General features: G+C 45.5%; 1 protein-coding gene and 1 long non-coding RNA gene across 2 annotated transcripts; one reads left to right on the forward strand and one right to left on the reverse strand.

Moving 5' to 3' along the window:
* Window positions 1-711: 711 nt before the first annotated feature.
* Window positions 712-7,270, forward strand: LOC120661478 (DNA repair protein RAD16-like). The gene is made up of 15 exons (XM_039940357.1): window positions 712-851; window positions 957-2,068; window positions 3,460-3,582; window positions 3,652-3,725; window positions 3,984-4,044; window positions 4,135-4,281; window positions 4,375-4,460; window positions 4,696-4,765; window positions 5,009-5,137; window positions 5,259-5,486; window positions 6,047-6,151; window positions 6,237-6,389; window positions 6,510-6,598; window positions 6,708-6,788; window positions 6,892-7,270. The coding sequence occupies exons 1-15, from the start codon at window positions 821-823 to the stop codon at window positions 6,962-6,964; spliced, it is 2,562 nt and encodes an 853-aa protein (XP_039796291.1). The 5' UTR covers window positions 712-820; the 3' UTR covers window positions 6,965-7,270.
* Window positions 7,271-9,172: 1,902 nt separating this feature from the next.
* LOC120661479 lies at window positions 9,173-11,269 on the reverse strand. Its single transcript, XR_005669913.1, has 2 exons — window positions 10,676-11,269; window positions 9,173-9,476 (listed from the first exon to the last, which is right to left on the reverse strand). It is a non-coding gene; the product is annotated as an uncharacterized LOC120661479 (long non-coding RNA).
* Between the last annotated feature and the right edge of the window lie 418 nt (window positions 11,270-11,687).

Genomic DNA, 11,687 nt, shown 5'->3' on the forward strand with positions numbered 1-11,687 from the left:
CTGACACACATCACATCGAATTTTACGATACATACATAGAGTATTAAATATAGTTAAAAAATATAACTAATTGCACAATTTGGTTATAAATGACGAGACGAATCTTTTGAGACTAATTACTTCATGGTTGGACTAAGGGTCTGTTTAGTTCCCACCCGTAAACGCAAAAAAACCGTAAACGCATTAAAGTGAAAAGGAATCTTGCTAATTTGAAGTACTAAATGAAGTCTATTTACAAAAATTTTTGCATGGTTTTGTTGTAAATCGCGAGACGAATCTAATGAGTCTACTTAATCCATGATTTGCAACAGTGATGCTACAGTAACAAACTGCTAATTATTGATTAATCATGGATTAATTAGCATCATTAGATTCGTCTCGCGATTTACAACTCATCCATGCAAAAAATTTTATAAATAGACTTTATTTACTACTTCAAATTGGAAAGATTCCGACGCAAAATTTTTTTACCTTTACAGGCCCGACGAACTAAACACGGCTAAACACACCCATAAAAAAGTGTAAAACTGACGCGGTATACGCCGTGCACGGTAGTCGGGTGGCCAGAGCCCGTCCGTACCCGTCGGATGGATCGAGTCATGGAAAAGCCCGAGGCGAGCCACCGGCGGCTCCTTCCAGAGCACACCTCCCCGCTGACCGGGTCGGGCCTCCTTCCCCTGCAAGTTCCCGCCAATTCGCCTCCCCCCAAAACCTAATCTGACAACCCCCCCAACCCACCCCTCCATTTGCCCGCGACTCCTAACCACCAGCCGCCCAGGGTCCTTTCCTCCCGCGCCGCCGCCTTCTAGTTCTCGCCGCCATGCCGCGCGAAGACGGGAACGCCCCCTCCGGTGAGTCGCCGCCGGACCCAAAATCCCCCTCGCGACCCTAACCTAATCTGACTCCCCCGGAACCCTAACCCCCCTGTCCCCCCCCCCCCCCCGTTTCCTTCGCAGGGTCTAGCCGCCGCCGCCGCCGCCGCCGCGACGAGGAGGAGGACGGGGACGAGGACGAGCTCCCCTCCGACAACACCTCCGACTCCGACTTCGTCGCCGACTCCGAGGATGAGGTGGGAGACGAGGGGTTCGCGCCCGATGAGGACGCCCCTCCCGCGCCAGCGCCCGCGATGGCAGCGACGCCGCCGCCGCCGCCGATGCCGAATCGGGCGCGGAACCGGGGTGGGAGGAGGAGGGGGAAGAAGGCGAGGGACGAGGACCTGCCGCCTCTGCCGTGGCAGGTGTGGGAGGCGGCCAACGAAAAGTGGCTCGACGAGCGGGGGAAGGACGGCGGCCACGGCGAGGTCGCGGACGACGCCGGGGCCGCGGCGGCCGTGCCCACCGCGGACCCGGCCCCGGAGGTGGTGCTCCCGCTCCTTCGCTTCCAGAAGGAGTGGCTCGCGTGGGCGCTGGCGCAGGAGGCCTCCGCCTCGCGGGGCGGCATCCTCGCTGACGAGATGGGGATGGGCAAGACCATCCAGGCCATCTCGCTCGTCCTCACCGCGCGCCACCTCCGCCCCCCTCGCCACCACCACTCCGCGGCATCATCCTCATCCTCAGCGGGGAGCCCGTTGCGCCAGGTCGGGTGCACGCTGGTCGTCTGCCCGGTTGTGGCCGTCATCCAGTGGACCGAGGAGATTGAGCGGCACACTGCCAGTGGCAGCGCGCGCGTGCTAATCTACCATGGCGCCAAGCGGGGCACGCATAAGTTCGACTTCAACAACTATGACTTCGTCGTCACCACCTACTCCACCATCGAGGCGGACTACCGGAAGCACATCATGCCACCCAAGATCCGGTGCCAATACTGCAACAAATTGTTTTACCCCAACAAGCTGAACGTGCACTTGAAGTATTTCTGTGGACCTGATGCCGTGCGCACGGAAAAGCAGGCGAAGCAGCAGAGCAAGAAGTGGGGCGGCAGCAGGGGGAAGGGAACGAGAAGGGGTCATAAGAAGGATGGTGATGAGGAGAATGAGGATTTTGACGAATTGGCTGATGAACCAGTCAGCCAGTCAAGGGGTCAGTCACCTCTGCACTCTGTGCGGTGGGAGCGGATCATCTTGGATGAGGTGATTTATATACCTGTCATGCTTAATTTTAATGTTTTTAGTCGTATAATTTATAGTTGCATTTGGAAAATCTCGTGAAGGGATCAATTTAGCAATGTGGATACGGCGACAATTGCAAACTAGTGAACTGTTTCTTCGATTTGTTTTCTGGAATATGCTAATTGATTAGTTGCCTTAGTACAAGTTACCTACTGATCAGTAGAAAATGGAGGTGACTTTCTACTATTTGATCTGAGGAAAATTCAAATGGTAGCCTCCATGTAAATTTGATATTATAGATCAGGTCAGAAAATGTCACCTTCATAGTATTCACAAGCTATCTGCAACTTACTATTTGTGTGGTTAAGAGTATCTAGTGCTTAGGAGTTAGGAGCCCAGAGCAGTTATTCCAAGTTTCACCAATGCTCAAAAAGTTGGAACATTTGTGTGTGTGACCATAGTACCTAACTCAATTCAGTTATGCTTCCTAACTGGCAATTGTTGGCCCTTTTTTCCTAACTTACTGTCAATCATGCTTTACTGTTATTGTGATGACAAGTGTCGTTTGCCTGCTATAATAACCAATGATTTTCTAGTATGTTTGGATGCCCTGCCCTGTTTCTTTGGAGTTGACATATCCAATAATCCAAACATTTCAGTTTGAATATTTGATTACTGGTTAGATTCAAAAAAATATTATGCGAAAGGTTTTTTTGGCTCATAACACTGTAGCGTACCAAACACATCACATTGCAGGCGTACGGTAATTTCTGCTTGTATGTATTTGTTTGTTAATGTTTGCTGCACCATTTAGATAATGCAGATCAAGAAAATTGAGAAGTTAGTTATGCAAAACCCATAGATTTTCTAGCTCTGCATTTGTCTCCCATGTTTTCTTGTTGCGTCGTTGCTTTATGATGTTATTGAATATCGTTGTCATGTCAACATTTCTTAATACTAGACCAATAGCCTGGTGTCAGATCTAACCATCCATTGGACGTTATCCATAGCCTGGTGTCAGGTCTAACCATTTGTATTCTTTTTTTGAGCATTATGCCTGGTATGGTATACTACCTCTGTTTTTAAATACAAATGACCTGTAGGACAAGCTAATTAGTTCATCTATTACTCAATGTTTGGGGTTAAGTAGTAGTTAACAAACATAATAGATTCTATTGAGTGGAAGTGGATATTTTCAAGTGGGTTCCATTTACTCAATGTTTTTGAAAAAAAATGTACAAATGTTTGTGTTTGAGAAATACACTTTTGTTATAACTCCAGCAGGACATAATATGCTGGCATATTTCTTTAGATGTGTATATCAATATTCTGTATTTATTAATAATTGAACACCTAATGATCCTAATCCTTTTCTTAATGAATTGCTCTTTCTTTCCATTTTGTATGTTCAGGCTCACTTCATAAAAGATAGGCGGTGTAATACTGCAAGGGCTATTTTTGCATTAGAGTCAGAATACAAGTGGGCTCTGAGCGGGACACCTTTGCAGAATCGCGTTGGAGAACTTTACTCACTTGTGCGTACTAATATCTGAACAAACTATAATACCTTCTAGATTATTTGTTCTTACACTCTGCTTTCTCAGATACGCTTCTTGCAAATCTTCCCCTATTCGAACTATTTCTGCAAGGACTGCAACTGTGAGATATTAGATACCAGGTAAGATGTTCAAAGTCTTACTACTTTTCACTAATCTCTTCCAGTGAAGCTAACTACTTTTCACTAATCTCTTCCAGTGAAGCTAACCCCCATGTCATTACCTTTATACAAGTTACGGCAATCATATAATTTAGGAAGAAAGTAGAAAATAAATGTTATTTTCTTGCAGTTATATTGCATAGGCTATGAGCTTTCACTGTCCCCCTTGTTTGTTCCTTTGGATTGAAGACCTGATCATCGACCTACATTCTCCTGCAGTATGAAGAAACAGTGCGACTGTGGTCACTCATCTGTTAGGCATTTCTGCTGGTGGAATAAGGTGAGCTACAGGGTCCGGTAATGTCACCTTAGATTTGTGCGTTATTTGTTGGTCATGTCAGTGTGCTGACAGAAAGCAAATATTTAATAGTACATAGCGAGGCCAATACAATTGGATTCAGCAAGTGATGAAGGCAAAAGAGCCATGATGCTTCTGAAGGAGAAAGTTCTGAAAGGCATAGTGTTAAGGCGCACCAAAAAAGGCCGGGCTGCAGATCTTGCTATTCCACCAAAGATTGTGAGTGCGCAGTTGCTCACATCTTCATTGTTATACCCTTTTATTTTCCTCATTTGCATTCCCTTTATAAGCATTTAAATTTTTACATGATAGGTGACATTGAGGCGGGACTCTTTTGATAAAAACGAAATGGAATTCTATGAAGCTTTGTATACTCAAAGTGTCACACAGTTTGATTCGTAAGTTGTCCCTTCCTACTTGTGCATACAGAGTTACAGACTTAGCAATCATATTTATGTGGTTATAATGGAGATGGTCTTCGAAAATGGGATATTCAATTTGCTCTGAGCAATCATATTTTCGTAAGTTTGATTTTTGCTCTTAAGTCGTCTGTTGATTCAAGCGATCTTTTCCTCCACTTGCTTTTCCATGCAAAAATTAGTGAATTTTTACCTTTACACTTCTTTTCTGCAGATATGTAGTTGCTGGAACACTGATGAACAACTATGCTCATATCTTCGATCTTCTCACGAGGTTGAGACAGGTGAGTTGTACTGAGTACAGGGGTTGTCTAACCTCTGTACTCATTCCTTTCTTCTATCTTAAATGAAATGACGTGCAGTCCTCCTGTGCTGTTCGAGGAAAAAAAGTTGTTAACATTTCTTTATGGACAGGCAAATCTCCTTAAACTCAGAATCCCATGTCCACGCCTCATTCATGTAGAATTGCACCTTTGACTATTTTGATTTTGGAAAGTAACATGTTGCTTGTCCTGGCAAAATTGTAGGCTGTTGATCATCCCTACCTTGTAGCATATTCTAAGACAGCAGGACCTCGTGAAGGATTTAAAAATGAAGGAAATGAGTCCATGGAAAGCCAATGTGGTATATGTCATAATGTGGCTGAAGATGTCGTGGTTAGTAGATTGCCCCTAAAAAATGAGAATAATTAGCAAAGCATATACGCTATTCATTCTTGTTTCGCACTGATCAGAAGCTGACTTTCAGTCTTTCACGCGTTTACTTTTTTTGGTGAAGGTTACCTCTTGCGATCATGCATTCTGCAAGACTTGTTTGATGGACTACTCTGCAACTTTGGGGAGTGTTTCATGTCCATCCTGTTCAGTACCTCTTACTGTTGACTTAACAACAAAAGGTTCAGTTGAAAAAGTAACTCCTAGCGTCAAGCGTCTCAAACGCTCTGGAATACTGAGCAGACTAGCAAGCCTTGAGGATTTTAAGACGAGTACAAAAATTGATGCCTTGGTAAGTTAGACAACTTGCTATTGTATTTTTTGTTCTTTCTACTTGGTTGTATTATGATGCCATGTTTTTATATACGACTCACTGAAGAAACCAAAATATGGTTAGGCATGGCGTAAGCTATGCTCTGTAAGAACTTTGCAGACCTAAAATTTCACTAAATTTGGATCGAGTAGCCACATAGGGAATCACAAGTATACATGATTCTGCAGTTATGACTCAATTAATGGAGTGATTAGTCCGACAATTTTGGTGGTTGTATATTTATGTCTCTTTGGAGTTTAGATGTCATGGGAGCATACAACCTCGAAGTCACTACGGACCTGGAAGTCTACACAGCACATTTTGGCATAATGTAATGGAACTTAGGCTTAATCTCCCTTAGATCTACTACCAATAAATCACTGCTGTGGCTGTTTCTTGCCTCATGGCTCACCAGCAGAGCACTGTAGTGTACCAATCTATGAGTATTACACCAATCACGAGCATGGTATCTTAGTTACTTATTACTGTTTCCATTCACATAAGTTTCTTATCACTGACCTTTTCGTGCAATTATGCAGAGAGAGGAGGTACGAAACATGATTGAGCGTGATGGCTCTGCCAAAGGGATTGTGTTCAGCCAGTTCACATCATTCTTGGATCTGATTCAATTCTCCTTGGAGAAGGTAAGTATTGATAATTTGCATCACAGTCTAAACCCTTGCGGTCTTTTCCATCGACAGTTGAAAATAGTTTAAGATGATTTGGCAGTCTGGCATCAAGTGTGTCCAGCTGAATGGGGCCATGAACATTACCGAGAAGGGAAGAGCCATAGACACCTTCACCAATGACCCAGACTGCAGGATCTTCCTGATGAGCCTGAAAGCTGGAGGAGTAGCTCTGAATCTCACTGTTGCATCTCATGTGAGCTTAGTCAATTCTTTCCCCCTCATTACTTTAAGTTAGCATAGTTCCAAACAGAATTCGGTGCGCCTGTTGTTTTTCTTTTGGTTTTCTGATAGTGGATTTATACCATGCGGATAGGTTTTCCTGATGGACCCTTGGTGGAATCCAGCGGTGGAAAGCCAAGCCCAGGATCGCATCCACCGAATTGGACAGTTCAAGCCAATCAAGTTCAGTAGCATTATCTTTCAATGCTGATTAATTGAATCATTGGTCATGTTTTCTCTGGGCCATATCCAATCTGTGTTTTATAACTACCTTGTGGTTGTGGTACGGCAGGAGCACGAGGTTTGTGATCAAGGACACTGTCGAAGAGCGTATACTGCAACTGCAAGAGAAGAAGCAGCTGGTGTTCGAAGGGTAACAACTAAATCCCTCTTTCCCGTTCAGCATCGCGTACTAATGTTTCTGCAGCCTGCCTGCTGATGTCGGTGATGTCCTTTGTCCTCTCTCTCTGCTGCAGCACCGTGGGCGACTCACCAGATGCCATGTCAAAGCTCACGGTGGCCGACCTCAAGTTTCTGTTCCAGATCTAACCGCCGCTGGACATGAGTAGCGTAGCGTACCCTAGGATCACCGACGTGTTGGAACCCTGAGACCATCCAACGGCAGGGTGGCGTCGGCGCAGGTCGACTGTTAGCATAGCTTGTCGACTGTGAAACTTCAGTGTAACAACTGACAATGGTTAGCGAGCCATCCCCAACAGGCGGGCCAGAGTAACCTTGAGTTTTGGAACCTGGACGGTGGTCGTAGTACCCCTGATCATTGCGCGTACAAGTGGAACGTGCTTGGAGCAGAGCCTGTTGAACCCGTTTGGGAAAGAAGAGGGTGTTATTTGGCCAGATCCTGTGTGCAGGTCGCGATGCCGCTTGCCATTTGCCAGTCCAGTTAAGAGCCGGTGGCGGTGGGGGCATATGTGTTCGGTGCCGCGTGGATCGTGCGTAATCGTGTGCGCTGAGGAGCACCTGAGACCCGCGGGTGCTGTCCGGCGATTGCGATGCAGTACCTGCCTCGCGCAGGCGGGTGCCAGCGTCGCATCAGCCGGCACCCGGCAGGTGATTTGTAGCAGGCGGGCAGACCGGTATCGTGGGGAGCAGCAGTGGGCTGGCCGGAGCTGCCCTGGACCATCGCCTCAAGGCGCGAGACCTGGATGACTCTCTGACTGATACCCGAATCGTTTGCTTGCTCGTCCTCTCCTTTCCTTTGACGGTGGAGGCCGCGAGAGCAGTGGATGTACAGGTGAGGTTAGTACTAGCAGTCTCACAGTCACGCCAGCTCGGCAGCAGGGCTCTTGTCTGCAGACTGCCATGGCAGCCTGAGCAGCCCCTCTGCAGTTTTAGGACGGTGTGGATGGACCTCACAGTCGCTGTGTTTAGATTCGTAAAATGATGGTAAAAAGGATAACATCGGATAATGTAGCACACTGTAGCATTTTCGTTTGTCTGTGATAATTGTTGTCCCACCATGACCTAACTAGGTTCAAAAAATTCATCTCGTCGTGTACATCAAAACTATACAATTAGTTTTTTTATTTACCTACATTTAATGCTGCATGCACGAGGTAAGAGATTTGATGTAATAGGTGAATAGTTGTGGCAGAATCGCCCGACATAAACCGGCTTAAGTGCGCTAACCATCACCGAAACAGTAATTAGGGTTAACACGCACTTAAAACGGAGTAATCCGGCAGTGCTGTCGGGTAAAATCCCGATTAAACCACTTGAAACAAGATCGACAAAGCAGTCCAGAGAATGCAACATTCCACAAATTTTACAACACTGAGTATGAAATTGAATTAATATTACAAACCAAGTTTGAATTTATAAAAGACAACAGAGTTCAAGTTTGACGAAAAACGAACGATAGTCTAACGTCGAAACCAGACGTCATGATGAAGCCCGTACATGACGTCGGCCACATCCTCAGATGTACCACCTGAAAAACAAAGCCACAAGCAAGGTTGAGTATACTAATACTCAGCAAGGCTTACCCGACTAAGGGTATACTTAGCCCTTTATCTAGACATGCAAGGCTTTTGGCTTAAGGGGTTTGTTTGCCGAAAAGCAGTAAAGAGTAGATCCTTAATTTTAGGTTTTAGCTTCCAAATTCTAGTTCCATTAATCATTCTAGGTGAGCATCTATCCAATAGCATACATGGTGGAAACAATTATCTTTCATCAATCAAACATATTCATCATTATCATCAAGTTCCACTTCTTACTCTATGTAGCAGAAGAGTTAAGCAGTCCCATTATCCGTGAGAGACAGACGATTCGAATCGAATTTGTTAACCTTGCAAGGCAGACCTAAACACACGTCACGTGGTTACTCCCAGAGTCACACGTGCAACATTTCCCCTTTCTTTCCGGGTTGTGGATCAGGGTCACCGTCCTCGACTACAGAGTACGACGACTATGCACCCGCATGTGCGCGCATGAGAAACGACGTTCAAAGAAGGTGAGGGAAAAGTCCACTCGCCGGGCCAATCAGGTACTTAAGCTTACCGATTACCATATTCTCAGCATGTGTTTAGTACTTTCAAACGCTTAACTACCACTACCACACACTGCGGCCTTATCAAATTTCACTAAACAAACGGGGCATCACAAGTACCACAGCCCCGCCCGTAGGTCTTATAGTTGTAGCAGGTAGTAAACATCCAACTCCTATAATTCTCGCGAGTGACAGGAAATCACTCTACTTATACCGAACATTAGCATAGCCAACTAGCGACCTACACATACTAGTGTTCAAACATCGGTACCTAGGATTATGCAACTAAGATTCCAGTCAACTCTTGTAAACTTAAATGCACAAATAGATAGGAACAATAATAAGTTGCATAAATTTAAAATAGTAGGACATGCTCCGGGGCTTGCCTGGAAATAACACTAGGTCAGTGTTAGTTAGAGAAAACTCGCTCGGCGAACATCTTCCTTCGGTCGTGCACATCGGGATCCATCCGTCCATCTTCTAGACGTGTCCACCATTCATCGTCTTCCGGCTCGTCTCCGATATCACGTCATTCACGCGGTTCTTCTATCGTACCTAAATGAAATGCGACAATGCATATGTATGAATGCACAGTTTCGAGTTGCTCAACAATGTAGATGTCATTATTTTTCCTTCACGATAAAGTTGTAGTCCAACATGATGTGAGTTTGGAGAGGAAACTTATCAATTAATATTTCCTGGGCAGTCATTTATAGAGTAGTTATTTAACACAACTTAGTTCATAAAATCAAAGTGGGGTTTTCATTATATACCAAAACATACAAAAGTTATTTCTTCTAACAAAACTAAAGATAACATGCTTTGTCCAAAACTATAATTACCCATAGCTCGTGGGGTTGAAATTTTGATGCAAGGAACAAAACTAAAGTACGAACTTACAATAAAATTTTCAGCTATTTTCATGAAGCAGATTAAACATGAACAATAAGTTAAACAACTTTTGCTAGGATAAAGATCTATTTTTACAGGACAAAGTAGGAAGTTATTGATTCTCAAAATTGGCATGCATGTTTATCTACTCAGAACCAAGCTCTAGTAAAACTATGAGATTTTTCTAATGAAGGAAACTAGGGTTTTTGATTTACAAAGTTTATTCATGAATAAAACAAAAGAACTAATTATACATTACTAAAAAAATCCCAAACTTTTTATATAGAATATAAAAACAAAGATAAGACTGCTGTAAAAATTTCAGCTCAAGAAAACTGATATAGAACCATGTGGATTTAATTCTATTTAACATAGGCATAAACCAAGATTTAATGAAACCTATAGCTAGAGTTGTCAAAATGTTCTAAAATTTTTACAGTAAGCTATTCATATAAGGTGTAGCACACTGTCCAAAAACTAGAATTAGTTCATGACTACAAAAGGAGATACATTTGTGTGCTATTTAATCTAATCTTTATCCTAGATTAAAATAGAAGCATAATATGAACATGTGACTGTAACAAAAGTTGTAGGTTTTGATCTAAGGATTCCAAAACATTTTAGTTTGCATTTTTATGATTTTTATAAGATTTTATACGAATTTTTAAAGTTCACTGCTTTGGAAAAGAAAAAGGAAAAATGATCTCTTTTTGCGCAGAGGCCCTGAACTTCTGTTTCTTCTAACTAGAGGTCCCTGGCGGACATTGGAGAACAGAGGAGAGTTTGCGCGGTGTTTTCCGGCGAGGAGAGGCACCGGCGGTGGGGGCTAGGTTGGGGAAAAGGTAGAGGGGACTGAGCCGCACCTCTGGGTACCCGGGATTGGGGTTGGGGCGGCCTGCGTCGGCGTGCCCGCGGAGAAGCAGAGGCGGCGGCGGGTCTGGACCGCGGCGGCGGCGCTCCGGTAGGCCTGGACGGAGGCAAGCGGGCCGGGGAGCTTCGTTGGGGTGAGGTGAAGCCGTTCCCGCGGTCGGTTGGAGCCAAGGAAAAGCGGAGGTGGGAGCTCGATGGTGGCCTATGGGTGGCGGCGGCCCTGCTCACCGACGGCAGCGTTCCGGCGCGAGGGGGCGGTGATGGATGGGCTCGGAAGCTTCACGGGAATAAGAGGGTTTCGTTCCCGGGGTCAGCTCGGGGCGTGGATGGCCGGAGGTGGGGTCTCCGCGGTGAGCCCGAGCTCCGCGGCAGCAATAGCGGCGGCCATGGTCGTGCTTCTGGGCGAACTCGGCTCGGTTTGCTTGAGCCAGAGAGGGAGGGTGGAGAGGGAGGGCGGGAACGCGTGCTGCGCGAGCTCAAGGGAGAGAAGAGGGCCGAGAGCGCAGGGGAGATGGAGAAGTGGCGCACGGCACGGCTCGACGCATCGTCGCCGTGGCGCGTCGAGCGGCCGTCCTCGACGTGCGTGCAGGGAGGTGGCGCCGCGTGGAGGGGCCGAGAGGCTTCGGGAGAACCCAAGGACGGGGAGGGCTGGGGGCGCGACGCGGGAGCGGCGCGTGGCCGACGGCGAGACGGCGACGCCGTCACGGCGGACAATAGAGCAAGGAGATGGACTGAGGGCAAAATAGTAAATAAAACGAAGTTTCAAAACTCCAGTTTATAAACTCAATTTTTCTCCCTATTCTAAAGGTCAAATGAAAAACTTTTGAATACCAAACTTGCTCAAAATTCCGAGATCTACAACTTTCGTTTTAGGCAAAAGTTCATTTGAGGTTTCGTTTAAAAGATAAAAATTGAAACTTGAATGCATTTGGAAATGTCGTATACGCTTCGGAAATCAACTTTTTCTCCCATTTTTGTGTAGAAACTCGCAAAACTTTGAACACG

This window comes from Panicum virgatum, chromosome 2N, assembly GCF_016808335.1.
Source record: "Panicum virgatum strain AP13 chromosome 2N, P.virgatum_v5, whole genome shotgun sequence".
In the NCBI taxonomy this organism is placed as follows: Eukaryota; Viridiplantae; Streptophyta; class Magnoliopsida; order Poales; family Poaceae; genus Panicum; species Panicum virgatum.